The sequence below is a fragment of the Heloderma suspectum genome, chromosome 5 (genome assembly GCF_057233095.1).
Source record: "Heloderma suspectum isolate Gila_16-S chromosome 5, 16-S_ref, whole genome shotgun sequence".
In the NCBI taxonomy this organism is placed as follows: Eukaryota; Metazoa; Chordata; class Lepidosauria; order Squamata; family Helodermatidae; genus Heloderma; species Heloderma suspectum.
This window is the reverse complement of record NC_139462.1, coordinates 3,135,053-3,160,175: the sequence shown is the minus strand read 5'-3', so window position 1 is coordinate 3,160,175 and position 25,123 is coordinate 3,135,053. Positions and strand designations below refer to the sequence as shown.

The following is a 25,123-nucleotide window of genomic DNA, read 5'->3' as shown; positions in this document are numbered from 1 at the left end:
AAGCTTTCGACAAAGTGCCCCATGATATCCTGATGAGCAAACTAGCTCGAAGTGGGCTAGATGAAACAACGATCATGTGGATCCACAGTTGGCTACAGAATCGGACTCAAAGAGTGCTTATCAATGGGACCTTCTCAAGCTGGGGAGAGGTAACGAGTGGGGTACCGCAGGGCTCAGTCCTGGGCCCAGTGCTCTTCAACATTTTTATGAATGACTTGGAGGAGGAGGTGCAGGGAATGCTGATCAAATTTGCAGATGACACAAAATTGGGAGGGATAGCTAATACTTTGGAAGACAGAAACAAAATTCAAAGTGATCTGGATAGACTGGAGTGCTGGGCAGAAAACAACAGAATGGCATTTAATAGGGACAAATGCCAAGTTCTGCACCTAGGAAAAAGAAACCAAATGCACAGTTACAAGATGGGGGATACGTGGCTCAACCACACTACGAGCGAGAAGGATCTTGGAATTGTCGTCGATCACAAGCTGAATATGAGCCAACAATGTGATGTGGCTGCAAAAAAGGCAAATGCTATTTTGGGCTGCATTCATAGAAGCATCGCTTCCAAATCCCGGGAAGTACTAGTTCCCCTCTACTCAGCACTGGTTAGGCCTCATCTGGAGTACTGTGTCCAGTTCTGGGCACCACACTTTAAGAAGGATGCAGACAAACTGGAGAGGGTTCAGCGGAGGGCAACAAAGATGATCAGGGGACTGGAAACAAAGCCCTATGAAGAGAGACTGAAAGAACTGGGCATGTTTAGCCTTGAGAAGAGAAGACTGAGGGGAGATATGATAGCACTCTTCAAGTACTTGAAAGGTTGTCACAGAGAAGAAGGCCAGGATCTCTTCTTGATCATCCCAGAGTGCAGGACACGGAATAATGGGCTCAAGTTACAGGAAGCCAGATTCCGACTGAACATCAGGAAAAACTTCCTGAGTGTCAGAGCAATACGGCAATGGAACCAATTACCTGGGGAGGTGGTGGGCTCTCCCACACTGGAGGCCTTCAAGACGAGGCTGGACAGCCATTTGTCAGGGATGCTCTGACTTGGATTCCTGCATTGAGCAGGGGGTTGGACTCGATGGCCTTGTAGGCCCCTTCCAACCCTACTATTCTATGATTCTATGATTCTATGATAGCAATATCATCTGGGGCTTCCTAACTATCGGTAAGGAAGCCCAAGATGGCCTCCTTGTATAAAACTACTTTGGGCTTGTACATTCTTCTAAATCTGCTGGCTGTTGTGGTGAGAGCATGCATACAGCTACTTGACCAAAGTAGCTGGCAAACCTTGAATATAGTGGATTCTCATTTAATTCTCTCTTTTAAAACATGAATCAACCTGGCCAATCAATCTGAACTGAATTTGGGTATATGGGGGCCATCTTGAGAATGAGTCAATAAGCGTTTGACTAGGAGGTATAACTACATTTCATCAGTCCACTTATGACTGAGGGTGAATTGACCTGCTATGTAGTTCAATCTCGCAGGAACAGTCCAATACATGGAAACTCAGTCTGAGTTGACTGACCACATGAATGCTTCAGGAAAATGGTCAAATGACTGGGCCATAAATCCTTCCAACTCACATGCTAAAATACAAGGGAAAGATACACTAGATTTTTAAAATCTATGTCCGAGCTCCAGTGGGACCCACCCCTAGTGCAATAAGAAACTAATGAACCTTGAAGCAATCAGAAACAAGCCAAAATGGGCCAGGTCAAGGCAGCTTGCAGAAGAGAGCTCTGCTGACCTGTCCTGTCCTGGAAATGAGCATTTCCACTGATTTCCAGGGTTGCTTTAGGAAGCACTAGCTGGCTTCCAGCTGCACTATCGGTGGGTCCTGCTGGCACAACAGAACAAGCGGAGGAGCACCAGCAGTGCCGGATGTCGCCCCATATTTGTGTAATATCTTTATTAGGCCAACTCAAAGGTCACAAAAATGTACAAGTTTCTAAGATCTCCAGATCCGCTCAGGTAAGATGTTACAAAAAGCAAGTTGATGGGGGGAATACAAGGGAGAAAAAACCAGACTGACTTGATGTTGAAGTTGTGCTGACTGCATAGTTAGAATGTTAAGATGATATGGTGAAGGAGGGTTTGTAGACATTCAAATTGGGCTCTATCAGGTGCAGTGATGGTTTCAGGTTTCAGTGCCCCAAGGACTACTGGGAAGGAGACAGTAGCAGACAATTGTTGATCCTTCATTTTTGAAAATACAAAATCGAGGTGTTAACTTAGAACAGTCCACATCCTGGTTGAACCACATAGGTTCCTTGGTTGGAGGAAAACAGAAGTAGAGACAAACTAGGCAGTCTTTATGTTAACAAAGCTAGAGATTATTTGAGATGTTGTACTAGGTAAAAGAAAGGGGGGGGGTCAAATTGAGTCCCTTTATGTAGTGGTTGGAGGGGATGGGCCCTCAGAAAATAAAGTCCCAGTTTCAGGTGTTATAAAATTCTTTTCCTACAGTGTAGGGCCCCACATTGTTGAATGGATAAATTTAGTATTCTCCAAGTTACTAAAGCAGCAAAGGTAGCCAAACACTTTGCCCTTTTTATAAACATATTTTTAGTTAACTAACCTCTGGGTGGGAGCAGAGGATCCCAGCTGCTCCTTGCTTCTAAAGGTTCTGGACAACAGATTCCCAAAACATTAAATTTATCTATATTCATCTTATTCTCTCCCTCCAAAATGGAGGTGCCCAAAGCATCTAACAGGGCAAAACATGAATCCAATAACAAAACGACATGCAAATATATCAATAAAAATACAAAAAGCAGCATATTATACCCCAAAGCAGCCAGGACTAAACAAAAAATATCCCATCTGCCACTGAGGTGTCCCTTCGCTTGTTTCAGCTTGGCCAGCAGCCTCCTGTACTCTAGGTAACAGCACAAGCATGCAAAAGGATTCACGCCCTGAGCCAGAGCAACAACTGTGCACACAGTAGCAGCGTTCTCTACACATGGATCTTCTTCTCCAGATCAGGACCTGTGGCATAAATGCTGGCACACTGAGACCCTCATCCAAATGCAACTGCTCCATCTCTGTTGCCTTAAAAGGGCCAGGCCAGACGAACTCTTAGCAGTGCTGCTAGGGAAATGTGGTCACAAATCAAGTCTGATAGCCCGGATGCCTGATCTGTGGTATAAATCAGGACCCATTACCCTCAACTCAGTAATCCTGTTCTGCTGAAAATTAGTTCTCTCGTCTATGCTGCTTAAGAAGTTTTTGATGGAAGGGGGCAGGACAGAAAAGGGGCTGGATGAGGGCTAAGAGCTAAATACATTTCCCCAAAGAAAGAACAGGAAGAAGCAACATTTCTTGAAAGGCTGAAGCCAGGGGAAAGTTTAGGGTGGGGGTGTGGAGGAGGGCTACTTTGAGAATGGGACATGCATCTTGTACTACTTAGTACTGACTAATTAATGGAATAAAGTACAAATTGCTTAGCTTTTACTGAAACAATAAGTACAAATTACACTACTTTTGTATCAGCGGCACTGGTTGCCTATTCACAGCAAAATAAATTTAAAATGCTGGAACTGTCTTTAAAGCTGTAAATGGTTTGAGACCAGCTTACTGGAAGGACCATTACACTCATATGAGCCTTCCCAGGCATTAAGGTCATCCACAGAGGCTCTGCTTGCATGCACACCAGCAGCAGTGGTGGGCACAAGAGACACGACCTTTTTAATGGTGACACCATATTTGTGGAACTCCCTCCGTCAAGAGGTACACATTCGGCTGTCTGCTTGTTTTCTTTTAGGTGAACTTTAAAGACTTTTAAATTTCAACCTGCCTGTAGTTAAAGAAAGTAGGCTGGATTTTAAATTGTTAATTGCTCTTGTTATATTGTTTTTAAAAGTTTACTGTCATTTTGAAGTGCTTTACACCTGTTCTCTTGGCTTTAATGTTTTAGATACTGATGTTACTTTAAAATATTTGTATAGTGATGACTGCACACCACCTTGGGAAAATGTTATGCTTTCAGAGGTAACACAGAAATCCTTGAAATAAATAAATCATTAAAAACGTTACTGAAAAGCTCAGCCATGATGACTTATATTGCCTCTGTCTCTGCTGTCAGTGTATATGTTTTTACAAATGCTTTTATAAAATTATATATAAATTTTATGTAAATTGTTTTATACTTTGCATAATGTATTTTTAATGGTCAGGGTTTTTAATGGTTAGAGTCTTTCGCTCATTTCCGGCACTGCTTCAGACAGCACCAACTCCCTGCTGCACTGGCGGTGGGTCCTGCTGCTGCAGTGGAATGAGCAGAAGCACCGCGGCAGTATTGGATACTGCCCTAAGTCACTGCCCTAGTCAAGCAACCCATAAGGGTATCATAAATGGGCCAATCTATAGCCTTGGCAGGAAACATGGTCCAATCCTGAAGATGAATAAGTGGATTAAAACACCATCTGGGCACTGTCTGTGATCCCCTTTATTTTTATTTAAAATATTTCTAAGCTGCCTTTCAAGGGAGAAGCCCTCCCAAGGAGGCTTACAACGTTAAAATCCCATATAATAAAAACCAACATGGCAATAAAACAGCATAAATTCATAAAAACAAGAAACAGCAGCAATAAAACATCTGGCCTAGACAGTAATAAAAAACTTGCAACACAGTTGCAGCTACGAACCAGAACAGACAAGTAAAACATAATCAGAGGTACTTTGTTCGACGTGCCTCTCCTTCACTGGCTCTCAGAAATGTGGCTTTTGCAATGCTTAGCTAGCTTTAACGCAATCAAGTAGCCAGCTATCAAAAGGAAGATGTTTATTCTATCTCAGAGCCCAGCTATCCTTTGTTCCGCTCCATCCTTTGTCCGCCCAAAGTCATAGTTCCTTTTTGTGCTCTCAACCTGAAGTATATAACCGCCCTTGAAGTTGGAATTTGGGCACCTGGTGTAGATGGACCCTCTGTCAGGCAGCTCCAGGATCTATCCAGGATTCGCTTGGCCCTTTTCTTGCGCTCTCCCTCTCCTACTCTGGTGCCTAACCCACGTTTCAAGGGCCAGAGTTCCTTCTCTCTCTCTCTCTCTCTCTCTCTCTCTCCCTCTCTCTCTCTCAGTGTGTGTGTGCTTGAACCATCTTACTGCCTTTTATGCTCAGATAGATCTGTTGCCAGACAGAGCTTCACATCCTGTCTCTCAGAAGCATGGCCCTGGTAATACTTAGTTGGCTAGCCCATTGTTGCATCCCACCACCCACCATTTCAGTGTAGTCACCCATTAATATTGGGAACTTTGTTGCTCATCACAGGGGATGTGCGAGGGTCTCCCCACTTGGTGTGTGCAGCTGCATTCTGGGTGGCCAGCCATCTTGGGCTTACAGGACAACCATGTCTCTCACAGTGGGGTGACATGGCAGTTGGAGCTGTGCACTAAGCTCATGGGGGGTGGGGGGGTGTTGGGGGGAAAGCAAGGAGCCTAGGGCATTGTGCTAAAGTATTTTTGGGTTCCAAGCCAAACACAGACACCCACACACACACACTTAACTGGCTCCCCTCCCTTGCCTCTTTCCCCAAGTTCCCTTGCCTCTCTCCATGTTTGTTATTTTCCTCAGAGAAGTAAGAATCCAAAGGGAAACTTTCTTCAGGGTTCTCCATTCCAAATTCAATTTTGCAGTAAAATTGGGTGTGCCTCGAGGGTCCCTAATAATGACTTAGCCAGCTGTTCAGTCTCCCTGTCATCACCTTTAGGGCTGTTTCTAGATACCTTGGTGTGCCAAGGTCTCTCGGCAGCCAGAGTGATCACATCTTTTTTGAATTCATGACCAGAAGCCTGTAGACCAGAGGGCAGCCCACAGTGAGTTTCCAAGTATCCATAGCCAGCTAGGAAGTGAGGCGTCCTTTGGTTTTTCCTTACTCTGAAACCAGGTACCCACTTTGGCTCTATTTCTTCTTCTTTCTCCTGACACTGCTTTACATATAGCCATTCTGCCCCTCATCTAGCCCACCCTCTGCCATTAAAACTCAAAGTTCCTCTGCTGCACAGAGTTTCCCAAGCCTTGCCATTTCTCAAGTCCCCTCCCTTCTTCTTATTGGGAGAACTAAAGTTCCCCACCTCGGCCTCTCCTTTCCCTGTCCTAATCCCTGATTAGGAATAGTTTGCTTCTCCAAGTCACAGGGGATTGGAATACTAATCCAGCCGTCTTCTTTCTGTAAACATTTATAATAATATTAAATGTATATTGTTCACTCTTAATCTTTGTCAATGACCTAATTTCCCCACTTTGTTAAAGGACAATGTAAGATCTACCGTGTGCACATACCACACCTTTGCAAAAGATCCCCTATATTTCAGGATTAATTGGGTACATGTATGAGTTTGCACACATGTAAAAAAGGATGTGCGGTAACAAAATATGCCATGTTAGAGTTGGAGGCACAAGCAGCTTTTTCCTAAGACACCTAAACACAACTTTTATTCGTAATAAATAATATAAGTAAAGTATATTTTAATGGGGGGTGGGGAGAAAGTAACTTGAAAAGAGAAGCCCATAACACTACTGGCCTTTAAAAACCTATGTCAAGTTCACCATTATCAGACAGGAACAGAAGAAACTCACGTTTCTAGAGAAAACTTGAAAAAATGAACAACCCTACAACATAACTGATAGGCCACAATATTAAGGATTACCAAAAAAAATTGGATATTTATTTATTTATTTATTATTAAATTTATTAATCGCCCATCTGGCTGGTCACCCAGCCACTCTGGGCGATGTACAACATACAATAAAACAGTTTAAAACAACAAAATTCTACAATAAAAACATTTTCTAAAATACCCTAACCCACCCCAAATGCCTGCCTGAACAACCACTTTTTTAATGCACGACGGAAGCTCATTAAAGAGGGGGCACGACAGAGTTCCCTAGGGAGGGAGTTCCACAGAGTGGGGGCCACCACAGAAAAGGCCCTCTCCCTCGTCCCCACCAGTCTAGCTGGCCTGGCTGATGGGACAGAGAGAAGGCCATCTGAGCCAAACTTTGTAATCCTAGACTCTTCTTAATGTAGTATACAATGCTGCCCGTAACAGTTGCAAACTTTAGATAAGGTTAACTATCCTGAACCAATAAGTCACTGATTAGTAAACAGCAACAGGTACAATTTGGCCAAAGCCTCTTCAAAGCATATATTTAGATTTCTCCCACTGGAATCAATAAGGTTGAAGTCCTAACTTTGAATGTTCATGCCCAGTACATTTTTGAAAATATTAGCTCTTGTTTTCTCTCTCTTTCTAATCAGTACGCTCCCCACTTAAGGTTGTTTCCCCTCCCTATCTTATCCCCAAATTCCCAGTTATTCCATATTGGATTTCAGGGAAGGAAACACACACAAAGACACAAGGAAATGTTCCCCACGTGATAGGCTGCCACAACTCAGGCTCTTTTCCGCATGTACAGGCCCGTATCAAAGACTGTATGATACTCCTATGAAAAACCACTGCGAGTGGAATTCCACATATTGTCCTCGCAACAATATAAGTTTCACCACTCCCATCTGTTGCTTCCTGGAGTTGCTCATAAGAACTAAACTTTCTACACACCAGCCAGCTCTCCAGCACCAACAGCTAATGGGGGAACCAAGGAGAGAAGAACGACCCAAAAGCACTGGGGGCTGGAAATTGTGAATAAGACTTGGATGGGGCAGGGTGGGATGTGGAGGGACAGAGGAAAGTTACACACCTGTCAAGGACACACAAGGACCAAATCATAAAATGGATACTTGTGATACATATTGTTAACCTCATCCTTCATAAGCAAAGTAACCTCTTGAAAAGCCTTTCAAATATTTATTAATTTAATTTACTGTATTTATATAGCTGACCCATAACACAAGGTCTCTAGGCAGTCCACAAAACCAAAGCAGCATTAAAATACAATACGTCAGTTTTCTGAGCATTCCTCTCCACAGCTGAATACCTGTTTTCAGAATTAGGTAGCTGCCCCCTGGCAATCCAAGGGTTATTACAGAAAGAAGCGTGTCGTGTTTTACCTTTTGCCCTCTCTTCACCTACTGTAATCTGATAATACAACCATTTTCTCATAAAGTCTACCTACAGAACCTGTTTGCACCAATGGGTTCATCATGAGCTCCGTTGCTCTGACAGGGGAACTCAATGGATGTATGACATGACTGTCCAAAAGCCATCTGTGGCTCAAAATGGGTTGTGTCAGATTGTGCACCTTTGGGGAACAGGAACATGTCTTGCATAGAATGGTACCACCACCTTTCAGCAGTTTGGACTAGGCTGGGTCATAGCTGATAAAAAATAAGTAAGCACACCCAGGCCACACATTTCTGAGAGGCAAACTAGCCAACAAACTAGCCGATGCAGAAAGTCAGACCAACTGAAGGGATGACTACCTTGTGCAATCTAGAACCAACCTGTGGAAGTCATCACTGCAGGTGCTGCAATGGCAAATTTATGAATGGCTTTTAAAAGGCTTACATAAATACACAGATAATAGGTCTATTGGTGGTTAGTTTGAGAAAGAAACTTTATGTTCCACAAGAGAAGGCTTGACGACAAACTAGTGGAACACCACAAGGCTTGTGGACTTCCTTGTAGCTTCTCACTGGTCACTGTCTGAGCTAGATGGGCCACTGATCTAAGCCATTATGGCAAGTTCACCTCTTGTGTTTGAGTTCAAAATGGGGCGCTTCCCTTTCCTCCATATTTGGAATCATTTCACGAAAAGTCTGGAAACAAGGCAAAATGGCCACACGTGACAGGGAAACAGATGGCTTGCGTTCCCAGATCTGCGCTGTCACACTTTCTAGAATGAAAGGTGTTCTGGGATTAGCGATCACTCTGCTTTAGACAGGCTGAGAGCTGCCTTGGCACAGCATGGGATGGTGGGGAGGTGGAGTGGAGGTGGGGGGAGAGAATGAAGCAGATCAATCCAAGGCGGTTGGTGAAGGTTTCAGAGACACCCCGTGATCCAGAGAGCACCATTCAGAATGCAAGCCTATGTCAGCCTTAGAAACCAACGGCACTGCATCATCATGGCAGCTGAGACAAAGCGGGGTGCCTTTAATGGAAAAGATTGTTTTAATGAAAAAGGGCATCAGTCATTGCATCTTGCCTCATTCAGACCCTCTATCCTACCCCATCCATCTTCAGTGCCAAGAGATGACAGAAGCTAGACGCCCCCCATCACACCCCACACACAGACTGGTATATCACCCCCCCCCCATGTCCCTCCATAACAAATGACTTGCTGGAAAATGGCCTCTTTCCTGCCTATGTGAGCTTGCCAACCCCCAGGGACATCCTATTACCCACCACAATTAACGAGGTGGTCCCTTCAATGGGCGGAGCCTTTTGTAATGGTCTTGATAAAAAGATGCTTTATAATTTGGGGCTGGAGGCTGCGCCTGTGAGAAAGAACATTAGCCCTCCCCACGCATATACCAATTACACACACACACACACGCACACACAGAGTCCTTCCCTTACACGCTGCAGAATGCAAATCCCTCCACCAGGCATTATGTGCACACAAAAGTCACGCTAGCAGGAGCAGCCTCTGCATCAGTGCTTCTTCTGTTAGCAGCCCCTGCTCAGTGCCCATGCAGAGCAGGCCAAAATCATCTTCCTGCCACTATGGTAGATGCCAAGTGGAACTCAACACACCCACGGCCTGGGATCATGGGTGCCCCCATTTTCTCACCAGGCCACCCACCACCACCTCTTTCGTACTTCCATCAGGAGAAGAGGTCCAGATAACTACACGAAAAGGTGGACGCAAACTCGAGGGACTGGGTGGGTTGATGGCAGTGGTGGTGGTGGAGAGGAATAGAGGTCTCTGGCCTGGGCCGCCAACCCCACCCCCTCCTCCCTCCCTTAAGACCTGATGGTCTTCAGTCACACATCTTAAAAGAAACACAAAAAACAAGAACACAAAGACGTACTTGTCTCAAGTCGATGAAGGCCAACTGCAGCGTGTCCCCTTGGAACCCAGGCACTGGCCCGGATCTGGCAAACTCTGTGGGAAAGAAGAGAGGATAAAAAGCGCTTTTAACTAACCATGGACAGGGAGATTGGCAGACGGATGACAGCAAAGACAACAGCGGCTGGGGGAGAGGAGGACCGCACTTCTAAGGAGTCAGGTCTCCCTCCCTTCAAGCTTTTTGTTCGCCCTTCAAAATTTGTGTCATCAAAACACCATTAATTCCACCATCCTGACAGCAAGGAAACTGTACTAATTCGACCTGAAATTTATTCCCATGAGCCTCACTGGGCTCCAGAGTATTTGTTTTGTGAATGGACAAACAATTTGCAAAGAAGAAAAGCATTTGGGGGATGGAGGGAAAGTGTGTGTGTTGGGGGGGTGGGGGTCAATGGAAACACTTTTCCTCTCAACACAATAAAATCTTCAGCTGTGAAACCCTTTTCAGTTCCGAAAGCTATTTATATTTGGGGGCACTCGAGGAATTGTCTAATTTCATGCCTGTCACCATGATCCATGCACATTGGTCAAAAATAAATAAGCCAAACTGCTCCATTAATTATGTTGAAGCAGAATAACTTATCTGATATGATATCATTGCACAAAGCCCAGAAAATGGGGAGAAGCACCACCACCGTGTAGAATATCAATTTGTTTTGAAGGCAGCCATTTGACTAGCAGGGAACAGCAATAAGCATCAAGGAAAATATCCTCTCCATCCCTTACCTCTTTGGTGTCCAAAGGTTTATGTTTAAATTAATAATTTGGTATCTAATTGTTTAAACCAGTATCACATACAGCATAGAAGAGGAAGTCTAGAATGACTTGCATTTAAGATGGTCTTGGCCACCATCTACATAACTCAATTCAGCGGCTGAAGGTAGGCATGACAATCCTATCTCATCTTCAAGGAACAGGCAAAGTTCCTGCTTTGGTGGCAAACAGAATATCATATCAAATTTAATTCCCCTAATTACGCATCTCCATGTTATTGGTTGGTGGAACAGGCCAGGCCACCAAGCATTGCCAAGTCAAGCCTTTCAATCAAGAGAAAAACACAAGATTGGCCCCAAAGTTGCACCACCTCCAGTGGCTTCATTGCACAGGGTGTTCTGCCATAGCGCCCTCCAACACCTTCCAGAGGCTCCTTGGAGTGCACCTTTAAGATTGTGTTTTGCTTTACTGGTGCCCCAAATGGATAGTTGGGTTACTTGTGTGGTTGGGCCAGCCTTGGCAATACAGCATCACATGGAGGGTTTGGGTGACCTGGGAGGCTGAGAATGAGTGACCCATTGCAGGACTGGCATCTGATATTGGTAGGCTTTTGAAACTAGATGGACAATTCAATAGTCAAGACGCCTGTTCAGCTGAGAGGTTAAATCATTCCAGCCGCTCATTAGGAGCTACTGAATGCAAGTTTTCCATGTTGAAATATTCTTGCTCTTTAAGGTTTATGGTCAAAGTCTAAAGGAGGGATGAAGAATGTGTACTTGGGGACTGGGGTGTGTGCACAGAGGAGAGTCATTCTTAGGTTTTCTAGAAAACACAGTACAAAGAATAGTGGTACCCTATTGCTACAAACTGGTATTTTGGTGTTGGCAATGGCAACTAGCTGAACCGACCTGACGGTACGTCCAGACCCTTTTCAAATTATTTCACTGTCTGTACTGAACATATACTCTTAACTTACTAGCTCAACAACAGTTTATCATGGCACTCCAAACCACAATAATGACCAGCAACTGCACATCCAGCTTATACATGTTAAAAGTTGTTTTTTTTTTATAAACAGATTTTTTAAATGTGAAACGTTTCAGCAAAACATGCCAGCATCAGCCACAAACACGAGTATGCTACAGTACCACTTAGAAACGGAGGCAAATCCAATCAGCAACAAGCATGAGGGGGAAATAATTAACAATCAGCACCTGTCTTGAACAACCCATCAAGCTGCATCAATAAACATCATGGCTTGATTCATTTCATCCAACACACTGGTATCAGGTTTCAGCTGATCAATAAACATTTCCTGCTTAAACTTCCTCCTTTGGAGGTTCCTTTCAACTGCCTGTGCAGAGATCTTAACTGGAGCTGCCCTACCAGCATGTTTCTCCCCCATCTGAAGGGAGATTGCACCCTTAATTGTGCACTCTTCCTTACCTTCAACACAAATTGAACATTCAGTATAACTGAAACTTGGTGGGATGACTCTCATGACTGGAATACAGCAATTGAAGGATATAACTTGCTCAAAAAGAACAGAAGGAACAGAAAGGGAGGTGGGGTTGCACTGTATGTGAAAAATACATTTCTCTGCACAGAAATACAAGAGGATGAGCTTGGTAGCCCCATCGAGAGCGTCTGGGTTAAAATAAATGGAGCAAAGAATAAAAGGAACATGGTGGTCGGAGTCTACTACCAGCCACCCAACCAAGGAGAAGACGAAGATGAAACTTTTGAAAAGCACATTGCCAATGTTTCAAGGACGCATGATGTAGTAGTAATGTGGGACTTCAGTTTCCCCAATATCTGTTGGGAAACAAATTCTGCAAAACATGGCCCCTCCAAGAAATTCCTGACATGTGGCGGATAACTTCCTCCTACAGATGGTGGAGGAAGGAACTAGAGGATCGGCTGTCCTTGACTTGATCCTAACCAACAGAGATGACGTAGTGGATAAAGTAGCAGTTACGGGAACTCTGGGGGAAAGCGACCATGTTATACTTGAGTTCTTGGTTCTAAAGGAAGCAAAAGCCGAGTGTAGCCAAACCTGTACCCTGGATTTTAGGAAAGCCGATTTTAATTACCTCAGAACAATGATAAGTAAGGTCCCATGGCAAGCGACTCTAATGAGAAAAGGAGTCCAAGATGGGTGGGAGTTTTTAAAAAGGAAATTCTCAAGGCACAATTATAAACAATTCCAACAAGAAAAAAAGGCGGAAGACAACAGAAGAAGCCAATGTGGCGTCACAAAAAGCTTAGAGATGACCTGAAAAAAACTGAGACACTTACAGGAAGTGGAAGGAAGGCCAAGCTGCAAAGGAAGAGTGCAGGCAGGTAGCACAGAACTGCAGGGATGGTGTCAGGAAGGCTAAAGCTGAGAATGAGCTGAGGTTAGCGAGGGATGCTAAAAGCAACAAAAAGGCTTTCTTCAGATATGTGCAGAGTAAAAGACAGAGGAAAGAAATGGTGGTTCAACTATTCAATAAGGATGGCAAAATTATAACAGATGACAAAGACAGAGGTGCTCAATTCCTACTTCGGCTCAGTCTTCCCCCAAAAGAGGGTTTATGACCCCCCTGACAAAGGCGAAGTACAGGCTGAAGGGGCAGGAGTGCAGCTTGAGACTGATAGGCATATGGTCAAGGAACACCTAATTACTTTGAATGAGTTCAAATCTCAGGGGACTGGAAACAAAGCCCTATGAAGAGAAACTGAAAGAACTGGGCATGTTTAGCCTTGAGAAGAGAAGACTGAGGGGAGACAGGATAGCGCTCTTCAAGTACTTGAAAGGTTGTCACAGAGCGGAAGGCCAGGATCTCTTCTCAAACATCCCTGAGTGCAGGACATGGAATAATGGGCTCAAGTTACAAGGAAGCCAGATTCCAACTGAACATCACGAAAAACATCCTGTTAGAGCCATACGACAATGGAACCCAGGCAATGGAGAGGTAGTGGGCTCTCCCACACTGGAGGCATTCAAGACGAGGCTGGACAGCCATCTGTCAGGGATGCTCTGACTTGGATTCCTGCACTGAGCAGGGGGTTGGAGTCAACGGTCTTGTAGGCCCCTTCCAACCCTACTATTCTATGATTCTCAGGTCCAGCCATTTGTTGTCATACAACCAGGACTTCATAAGATGTGGCTGCAATGTTACTGGGGCAGTACAAATAACATTAGCCTTGATATTACAATAATTAAGGATCTTATAATGGGCTTTAGTATATGTTTCATTTAGTTTTGTAACTGAGATTCTCTAAATACATTCTGGTTCTCAGATGCTACTTGCACCAGAATCCTGGGCTGAAGCAGGATGCTATGTTCAAATGAATTAGTTGCATAATCTCCTTGAAAACGTAACATCATCTGTGACAAACCATCTTCCCAATGGGTTATTACTGGATGCACACTGTTTAGCGCTCAAATCAGTGTGCTCCATAGTCTTTTACTTCTCAACCTGTTAATTTGGTTCCCCTCAGGGTTACAATGACCCATGTGAATTTATGCCAACCACCTTCACAAAAGTCCACATCACATGCCTGTTACCTGCATAGGATTGCGCATCAGAGCACTGGAACTTGTCTTTGGCAGGTTTGACTGCTCCACTCTAGCTGAATCAGTCAGGGGACATGATGTGGCAATGCTGCTGCCACTTTGCATGGCTCCTCCTCTGAGGCAGACAGTTGGCTCCTGCAAGGGAGGAATCTTTCCAAGACAGACTGCAATTCTTTGACTGAGGTAACTTTGCTGGGTCCTCAAGTCCTGCTGGTGCTCTTGGGCCCTCCAGAACATGAGGCTTGCATGCAGCCAGGGCGGAGCATATAAATGCAGGGAGTTGCCTTATATACTGGGTCATTGAGCCCAGTGTTGTCTACGTGGACAGCTGGTAGTGCTTGCCCAAGGAAGAGAAAGGTGTCCCTCAGCCCCATGCCCTGAGCTCCTTTTTCAAGTGGAGATGCTACCAGGGACTGGACTTGGGACCTTTTGCTGCAAGTCATATATCTGCCACTGAGCTTTCAGGCTCCTTATGTGGACTGCAGGAACTAATCTGAGCTTGCTCATCCTTCTATGAAAGACTTGATAGCTGCCAATTTTGGCTCATGCCTGTGCCTGCCTTTGTTGTCACTCTTGGTGCACGCCTCTCAGCCTCTGGCCCTGCACTGTTCCAGATGCCTTCCTTGCCTAGACCTCAGTCTCAATCCTGCAACCATGAACTGCTGGGGGCAGGTGCCAAAAGCCAACTGCAGCTCAGTATCATGATGAACCCGCTAAGCCTCAAAGATGCCACAGCCCGACAGGGTGGCTTTCCAGGAATGTGTCGGTGCCCCTTCGAATAGCCAGAGGTCATCGTTTGGACACACATTTACAGTTCAGTGGCAGGGGATGCGTGTGCAAAGCTTGCTGCTTAATTCAAGCAAAGGAGGGCACAGCCAAGGAGTGCACAGCCAGTTCTTGCACTTAGCTTCCTCTGCCAGGTGTCACTACAATTAGCACAGAGCGGCCCAAGAGCCCAGTGCGGCATTGCCGGGAAACCGCTCGATCCCTCTGCCGTGCCTTCCCTGTATCTGTGGCGAGATGGAGCAAGCCACCTACAGCATGGCCCCTTGAGCAGAAAATCGCCAGAGAACAGAGCTGGTCTTGGTACAAAGCCCTGTGGCAGGCTAAGGGGCTGCAAGACTTGTGTTCAGGCCAAAGAAGTGATGTCTTTGCGAGGCCTACAGGCAAGGGCCACCCACCCAGGACAGGTTACAGGGGGACTCTAACCTCTTTCCCAAAACATCCTCCCAAAGGCAGGCCCAAGGAACAGGAATGGCTAAGCCTTTTACAAAGGACCAGAAATAAAAAGAGCTCAATAGAATTGGGGCGGGGGGTGGAAGGAGAAAGACCCACATGGGTTGGCTATATGCAATAGACTTTTTTCTTTCATAGGCTCTAAAACAGAAACAATGCAGATACAGAGAGGATACAGAGAGAGACCCCTGTGTGTTACACACTAAAAAGTGCAGGGGAGGGGGTGCCCTCTGTAAATTCCCATTCTTCTAAATGTGTAGAGGGCAGTCTTTACATTTGGAATGTGGCCATCTCCTGGTTTGGTCAATCTTCTGCTTTTCCACCCTCCCAAACCAGAACTGGAAGAGCAGGAAAACTTTCATTTCACTGATCAACCTTATCAACATGAAGGACAAAGATGTCAACCAACTCGAAGAGAAAACGATAAATGCCTTGCAAATGCAAGTCCCTGCTGCGTCCTCCTCCTCCTCAGTACCCACCCCCCCGGGCCCACAAAAGCTGCCTGCAGCAGGATAATCGGGAGGCAGCATCCATGGGGAGGCAGCATCACTATAAGCCCCAGCATGCCATGCAGGAAGATAGTGCTGTTCTCTGGCAGAGGCAGAGACTAAATCCCTCCGCTGGGGGTTTGGCATGCTCTCTGCTTTCTCCATTGCCTCCCCCACTGCCTCAGGAAGGTTGCTGGGCCCTGGGGGACGGGCAGCCCTGTTCAGGCATTCGAGATCGGTGCTTGCAAAAGCCCAGCCCTCTGGGGCTTGGACCCTGCTTGGGATGTTTGTGCATCCTTGAGTATAACCTGTGGACACAAGTGAGGAAGAGCCCTGCGGCCTGTCAGTGTGGACCAAGCAGAACATTCCCAGCCAGGAGGGTGGGCTGCCTTCTGGCCACCTGGAAGAATGGGAACTTAGAGTAAGTGAACATCTTCCTCTCCCCCTCCACTGCCCAGAGGGCAGTCTGCGCACCTGGGATACACCAGAACAGTAACATCCTCAGGGCACAGGGCTGCTCCTCAGGAAAAGAAGCCCCTCTGTCCAACCCTTTCCCACAGGCTTCCTTGGCCAAGGACATGAGCTTGTAATGCCCAGTAAAGGCATGCCCTGAGGCAGGCCTGAAAATCTCCTCTGGAGGAGGCCTCCCCCACCCAAATTCTCCCTCACAGAGTGAGCTGTAACCCAAACAGCAGTGCAAAACAAACACTGTTCATACAAAGGAGAGTGTTGTTTGTTTAGGGCAATTAACTAAAAATCTAAAAGAGTGTTGTTTGTTTAGGGCAATTAACCAAAAGGTGCGAATACAATATCCAGCATAACAGGGTTCCTCCCAAGAAGTGAACCCTGTGGGCAACCCCAGTGGCCTCCTCAGTGAAATACTCTAGCTCCTTTTCTTCTCAAAGATGGCTAGTTAAAAGGAAACCAAGAAGGGGCCCATCTTCCTAATATCCAGTGTTCTTACCAATTAGAACTGCAGGGCACTTCGCACATCTAACTAGTGCCAATTCTGCTCTCTGGGACGCAGGGATGGTCAACTTGTAACCCTCCAGATATTTTGGCCAACAACTCCCAACATCTCTCACCATTGGTTATACAGGTGAGGGCTGACAGGAGGTGTAGGCCAAAACATCTGGACGGTCAGATGCCACCCATTGCTGAGGACACATCTGAGAGAACCAATTCTCCCTGTTTGGGGGGGGGGGTACACATATTTATTTCATTTTTTAAACAACAAACATTAGGAAGAACCAACTCTTGGGGCCTATGAAATATGTGGTTTCCCACACCATGAATGCCAGCCTGAGCACAGCCTTATCCTTAAGGAAAACAGGCAAAGCTGCTATTCAGTGGTGTCCCTAATTTAGACACCTGGTAAGCAGAGCAGGCAGAGTGCTTATGCTGGAGATGGTCCTAAGAAGAACCTTCACAACATGTCTGAACACCCTCCCCCGACACCCTGGTTGAGATTCCACACAGGAAACCCATGAACTGTGGGAGAATTCTTTATTTGTTCAGCCTTTAGAAAGTCCGTCAGTACAAGGCTGTGATGAGAGGTTCTTGTTACCCCTGCAACCAAATACTCTTAGTGCAGCCACCTCCCTCGCTGATGTATCAGTTAGTCTGTGTGTCCCTGGCCCCCTTTCTCACACCTGCCAAAATGCCCCACCCCTCCCACATTTTTCTTTTTAGAGTAACACATTTTCTTCCTGGCAGCTGGAATCACACCTAAGCAAACTGTGGACCTCCAGCTGCTGCCATCTTTCTTTCCCATACATGCCTCTGGGCTCAGAGACATTCTTGGGAAATGAAGATGGCGGGTGGCTGCAGGTTGATGCTTTCCTCTGCAGCGCACCCAGCCGCCAAGAAGGGAAAAAAGAAAAGGGCACTGAAACCTGCGGGTTCAAAGTGTGTTGTGCCTGGGCTCCCACCTAGGCATTGTACACAGCCATTTGGGCAGATTACTTGGCCTCTGTGTCTAGCCACAGTTCCCATGGCAGCAATTTTGTGGTGGTGCCCACAACAGTTTCTCAAACTGCCAAATGCGTTCATGGGCCCAAAAGCATTGCCTACCCCTTCATGGATCACTGCCTTGTTGTGGCAAAGGGGCTTGCGTAACTCAGTGAAGCCATAAGCTATGCCATGCAGGGCCACCCAACATGGACAGGTCATGGTGGAGACTTCTGACAAAATGTGGTCCACTGGAGAAGGAAATGGCAACCCACTCCAGTATTCTTGCAATGAATATGAACTTGAGCACACTCCGGGAGAGAGTGGAGGACAGGAAGGCCTAGTGTCCTATGGTCCATGGGGTCACGAAGAGTCAGACACGACTTAACAACAATCCCTGAGTCAGAGCTTTCTGCAGACTACCCTAAAAAAAATATCCACATCACCTGTAACTCCAGTCTTATGTAAGGTAAGAGCTGGCAAATGAAGGCCTTCTACTGACCTTAAAAGGCACAGTCTCCTCCAGAAGAAAGAGGAATCACCAGAATCTACTTCAGAGTAACCCACAGTTCATGACTGTTCCTGCTCAGCCTATATTTATTTATTTATTAAATTTATTAATCGCCCATCTGACTGGTCAGCCAGCCACTCTGGGCGATGTACAACCCACCATAAAACAATTTAAAACAATAAAATTTTACCATAATTTTTTTTTTTTAAATACCCTAACCCACCCCAAATGCCTGCCTGAACAACCACGTTTTTAATGCACGACGGAAGCTCATTAAAGAGGGGGCATGACGGAGTTCCCTAGGGAGGGAGTTCCACAGAGTGGGGGCCACCACAGAGAAGGCCCTCTCCCTCGTCCCCACCAGTCTAGCTGTCCTGGCTGATGGGACAGAGAGAAGGCCATCTGAGGCTGATCTTGTTAAGCGGCCTGTCTGGTGTTGCTGGAGGCGCTCCTTAAGATAGGCTGGGCCGGAACCATATAGGGTTTTAAAGGTCAAAACCAACACCTTGAATTTGGCCCGGAAAACAACTGGTAACCAGTGCAACTCCTTCAGCACTGGAATGATGTGATCTCGCCGGCGGCTGCCTTTAATAAGGCGAGCCGCCGCGTTCTGTACCAGCTGCAGCTTCCGAACCGTCTTCAAGGGTAACCCCACGTAGAGCGCATTACAGTAATCTAAACGAGAGGAGACCAGGGCATGTACTACCGATGGGAGCAGATGGTCGGGAAGGAAGGGGCGCAGCCGCCGTATCAGATGGAGTTGATACAGCGCTGTCCGGCTCACAGCTGACACCTGAGCCTCCATGGACAGCTGGGAGTCCAAAATGACCCCCAGGCTGCGGACCTGGTCTTTCAAGGGTAGCCGTACCCCATTCAACACCAGGTCAACATCCCCCAGCCTCCTCTTGTCTCCCACCAAAAGTACCTCGGTCTTGTCAGGGTTCAGCTTCAGCTTATTCCTCCCCATCCAGCCACTCACCGTCTCCAGACATTTGGACAGGGATTCTACGGCCAACCTTGGTGAAGATTTGAATGAGAGGTAGAGCTGCGTGTCATCCGCATATTGATGACACTGCACCCCAAACCTCCTGATGATAGCCCCCAGTGGCTTCACATAGATGTTAAATAGCATCGGGGAGAGGATGGAACCCTGTGGCACCCCACAAGTGAGTGGCCACGGGTCCGAAACCTCCTCTCCCAGTGCTACCCTCTGGTACCTGCCGGAGAGGAAGGACCGGAACCACTGCAATACAGTGTCTCCAATGCCCAACCCCTCCAGGCGGTCCAGGAGGATACTGTGGTCAACGGTATCAAAAGCCGCTGAGAGGTCGAGGAGAACAAGGAAGGAGCATTCACCCCTATCCAGAGCCCTCCTCATATCATCCACCAAGGCGACCAAGGCCGTTTCTGTCCCATGCCCAAGCCTGAAGCCCGACTGAAATGGGTCTAGATAATCAGTTTCTTCCAAGTGTGCCTTCAACTATAGGCTGCTAGCTGTGATTGATCCAGCTCTGGAATGTGCTACTGGATTTTGAGACAGGAGCTCTACTCTGCTTGGCAGCCACCAAAGCCACAAGCAGGCCAGCTCTGGAAACCTGGACCTCCTCAGCCAGAAGGGGCCTTCCAGGACTACCTGTTACTTATTGATCCTGGTAGGATTCAATGAACCCCTCCTCCTTCCACCACAACCACTGGGATGTCAAGAAGGTAATCCTATATTTGGAACTCTGGTGCAGCTAGAGCTCCACCTCAGGGCTCAACTCAGGCTCCACAGAACTGCTGCCTCCCCCCCCCCGACCCCCGAAATGACCACCCAGAGAGTGGCAGAAGGGGATTGGCTTTCCTAAAATCTAGGGTACGCGTTTGGCTACACTCAGCTTTTGCTTCCTTTAAAACCAAGAACTCTAGTATAACATGGTCACTTTCCGCCAGAATTCCCGTAACTGCTACTTTATCCACTACATCATCTCTGTTGGATCAAGTCAAGGACAGCTGATCCTCTAGTTCCTTCCTCTACTTTCTGTAGGAGGACATTATCAGCAACATATGTCAGGAATCTCTTGGAGGGGCCATGTTTTGCAGAATTTGACTCCCAACAAATATCGGGGGAACTGAAGTCCCCCATTACTACTACATCATGCTTCCTTGAAATATTGGCAATTTGCTTTCCAAAAGTTTCATCCTCGTCTTCTCCTTGGTTGGGTGGCCAGTAGTAGACTCCGACCACCAGGTTCCTTTTATTCTTTGCTCCATTTATTTCAACCCAGACGCTCTCGATGGGGCTACCAAGCTCATCCTCCTGTACTTCTGTGCAGAGAGATGTATTTTTAACATATAATGCAACTCCATCTCCCTTTCTGTTCCTCCTGTTCTTTTTGAACAACTTATATCCTTCAATTGCTGTCTTCCAGTCATGGGAGTCATCCCACCAAGTTTCACTCATACCTATCAAGTCATAATTTCCCTCCCGTATTAAGAGTTCAAGTTTGTCTCCCATACTCTGGGCATTAGTACATAGACATCAAAGACCATGTGCTTCATGGTCCTGCTTTCTTCCTACATCTTTATGAAGACTATTATTGGGCGCTATTAGAGCTTTTCTCTCCATTGTGGTACATGAGCCTTTGTCCATTGTTACCCCTAACTCTATGTCTCTCTCCTCCGTAGGGTGCAGTTTAAAGCCCTCCTTATGAAATTCTTCATGCTGTGGCCAAACACATTCTACCTGGCCCTTGTGAGGTGCCACCCATCCCTTGCCAACAGTCCATCTTCCAGGAAGTATAGCCCGTGGTCCCAGAAGCCAAATCTCTCATGTCGGCACCACCTTCCTAGCCAGTCATTCACCTGGAGTATTTTTCTTTCCCTTACTACCCCTCTTCTAACTACTGGAAGGATGGATGAGAAAACTATCTGGGCCCCAAAGTTCGTGAGTTTCCTTCCCAAAGCTTCAAAGTCTGACGTGATTTCTTCGTAGCTCTGCTTGGCCGTATCATTTGTTCTCACGTGGTTGAGAAGAAAGGGATTCCTGTTAGTGGGCTTTATGAGTGTAGGCAACCCTTCAGTCACATCTCTAATTCATCCTCCTGGGAGACAGTATACCTGGTGAGTCCACAGGTCTTCACGACATACTTGGGCTTCAATCCCACACAGCAAGGAGTCTCCCACAACTACTACTCTTCTCTTCTTGTGGTTGTAGGCCTTGCTTTCATTGCCTCTGCTTGACTGACCTTCAGCCTCTTGTTTGCTCTCATGCGGGGTCCCCTGTAATTCTTCCTCTGCAGGCTGTTCTCCAGTCTTATCCAGAAGTACCTGAAAACGGTTCCATAGTTCCACTGCTTCAGAGTGGCTTCTAGTTCTTCTGCTCCTGTCACCTTTTTCCAAGGGGTATCCTCTACTTCATTTTTCCTCACCTCAGCATTGTCCTCTTCTGCCTCAGCTTGCTGTTGCTCTTCTACCATCTGTACTTCACTTTTCTGCTGTAGTTCCACTGTCCTGTCGAAGAACTCTTCGTGTTCTCTTATTCCCTGGAGGGTCGACACTCATCACTCCAGTCCTCCTACCTTTTCTTCCAACAGTGTAGGCCATGTTGATCTCAGAGAAGAAGACAAATATTGCACACACCTTGCAGGTCACCACCACTGGAGAGTCTTTTCCTTCCATATTCTCTATTCCCATTATGTTTCTAGCTTTCTGGTTATACTGGGATAGCCTGTGCTTTGTCCTCTATTCACTGGAGGTTAACAACAGAGTCCCAGTGGTGTGGAAGTGTGTTACAAGAAAAAGAAATTTTAAAAAAATTGTTAGGGTCCTCCCCCTTGACCTCCCCTGCCAAACTGTTTGCTCTCCCTGTTTTCTCACTCTCTGGGAGCTTGCTTGCTTGTATAGCACCTAGACCAACTGGAGCAGCTTCCTCTGCTCTGCTCAGCTAGAAGGCAGGAAACAGACTGGATCTTCCTGCCCACACAGCTGCTGGGAGTACTTAGGCCACGCCCCCTGAATTCAAGCCCACCCCTTGGAGAGGGAACCTGGAGACGCACTGTCTCTGCAGGGGCCCGAAGCCAAACTGTGGGGGCGGGAGGGGCCTTGCAGTCTGTGGGGCAACCACAGCACCTGCATCCCAGCTGTTTGTCAGACTGGCTGCAAAGGACTGTCAGCCAAAGAATCCAAAGTGCCTCAGCTGCCTTGCTCTGGCCTGGAGAGTGGGGGTGGGGAACATGGGGAGTAGGCAGGACAGGGGGGAGTCCGCTTCCTCATGCCACACCCCAATTGCTGTGTGCCCCCATCCACAACCCTTTATTAGAGGAAGGCAAAGCTAAAAAGGGATACAAGTAAAATGAAGAGTGAAAAAAGTCTGCTGGAGGGAGACCTTCCAAGAGTCCTACAGAAACTTCCCTGTCCAAAAGTCATGGCCCGTCTGGGAGCGTGGGGAGTTCCTCCCTCAGAAGAAGGTGTGGCACTAGCCCAGATGGATGGAAAGAAATCAAGAGGCAGGCAGGCAGGCTTGCCAGTCCTAATGCTGTATACATACGCAACACTTTCTGCTAGGAAGCACTCTCAAATGTCCCATTATTTTCCAAGGGCATGTACTGGAAAAGGCTCTCAGAAGATGGTGCCACTGTTAGCTATTCTGGAGATTTTCTATAACATACACTTGCAAACAAATGCGCAGATGGAAATCATAAGCAGCATGCCTCATGAATTTTGACATAATTCAGCCTTGGTGCTTCCACTTGCAAATGATGCTATAACATATTTTTAATAACAGGCAGGCAGACAGACACATGCGTGCTTCTGGCCATCTCCATTGACTTTCTACAAGCACAAGACAGCAGGATCCCTCTAGAACTAGGTATGGACTCAAATGCCACCAGGCCTGCAATGAAGCCACCCATGCCAGATGCCCTTCAATTCCAACAACAGCATAAGCCACGGCACATGGTTGTGACCATCCTTCCACTCTAATTCCGTATCCCCCTTTTAAGAGCTGATTCCTACATTAAACTGTGGTGTCAGTAGCTCCCCACAACTTGAGGGTTGCATCCTTCACTATCATGCCTCAGTGGGGTTCGGTCAAGAAATGCAGTAAAAAATCAGCAAATGCAGTAAAAAGCTGCCTGCCTTTTGCTGTATGTTTACTTATCAAAAGAAGTAGATTTAAAAAATAAAGAAAGAAGAATTAAAGTAGACAAGCATTACCTATTGATCTCCCTTTCCTAAAGCCTGCTTGCTCTTCAACCAATAGATCTTTCTCTGCTGCCCAGGCCTCTAATTTTTTAAGGAGATACTTAGCATAAATGTTGGCTGAAATATCAATCAAGCCAACAGGTCGATAGTTCCTAGGGTCCTACCAATTACCCTTCTTGAATATTGGGATGATAATGTTACATTGCCAGCCTCTTGGTATACAGCCTCTTGGTATACAGCCTCTTGGTATACAGCTGGTATTGTTTATATGAGTAGACAAACTTGCCAAAAAAAGCCTCCTCAATCTACACTGCTCACAAAACATTTAGGTGGGAAAAGTCCTCTCCTGGGGCCTTGATATTCTTCAAAGACTGTATAAAAGGTTTAATCTCTTGAGATGATACAAGAGGCCATAAAGGGATAGGATTCATGTCTAATACAAGTAACATCCCAGAGGCTCTGCTTTCTACTTAACTATCAAAAAATGGGGAGCAGAGGGCACTCAGAGGCTGGGTCAAGCCATGACACTCTCACTCTGCTACCAGCCCCTCCTCCCCTCCAACCCCCTTTGATCTGTGTCTGGTTTTAAATTGCATCTCCTCCCTACCCACCACAGCCATTATGTTCCCTTGCATCTCTTTAGCTGCAAAAAGGCATGTGGAGCATCATTTGCAGCCCGTAATAATAGCAATAATTTATACCACATATTTCTGTCTCAAGGTAGCTTGCACCCCTCAATTATAAAACAATAAAACCAATTAAAAACAGAATGTGGGGAAAAAGACAGCAGGGGAAAAAAAAACAAGAAAGGCTTTATAAAAGGGGTGGGGGAGGTCTTAACAAGGCAGCAAAAACCCATTGAGGAGGGGCCCAGGCAGAGAGTTCCACAGTCTGGGTGTGACCCAGGAAGATTCTCTCCCGCATCCCGTGCATCTTGATCTTGATGCACGGGTGGGCAGGTTCATATGGGAGGAGGAAGTCTTCAAGGCAGGGGAGGGCAACATGCCTGCTTTCCCAGGGAACTTCTGATTCTGCAGAGGCCCAGGGCACACAGGGGCAGCTCCTTCATACGCCTCATTTCCCTGCAGAATGGGGCTCCCGGCAGCCCACCAAACAGCTGGGAAACAAAGTGCACTGCTGTGATTTTGGCGGCATCAGGGGGAGGGCATACCCCTCACAGGGTTCAGGGTGGCCAATGTGGCCCCTGAGCCCCTGCAAATCTCCTACCCCCACTTTAGGACAGCCTCGTCCCAAGCCATTTCGGCGGCAACTAACACTTTGAATTGGGCCTGGAAACCAAGTGAAGCTTGGGATCCCATGGTCCTGGTAGCTGGCTCCCGCCCACATCCTTGCTGCCCCTCTCTTGGATTTCTTGGCTTGTGGAAAAGGGGGGGGGGCTTGCAGCAACTGGGGGACGGGTGTTGCTCAATAGGGGTGGGCTGAATGTTCACCTGGTGAGAACTCCAGGAGGACAGGCACATGCGCTGGGGCGGGGGA

At 46.7% G+C, this 25,123-nt stretch overlaps 1 protein-coding gene across 13 annotated transcripts in view; it reads right to left on the bottom strand.

The window, feature by feature from the left end:
• The window catches only part of EXOC6B (exocyst complex component 6B), a 400,399-nt gene that overhangs the window by 86,439 nt on the left and 288,837 nt on the right, over nucleotides 1-25,123 (bottom strand). For 12 of the 13 annotated variants that reach the window (XM_084855222.1, XM_084855227.1, XM_084855223.1 and 9 more), the window contains one exon: nucleotides 9,944-10,017. In XM_084855222.1, the coding sequence (XP_084711348.1) occupies nucleotides 9,944-10,017 (74 nt within the window). Of the gene's footprint in view, nucleotides 1-1,109; nucleotides 9,061-9,943; nucleotides 10,018-25,123 lie in introns of those variants that run through there. The other variant, XM_084855226.1, reaches the window with a different exon arrangement.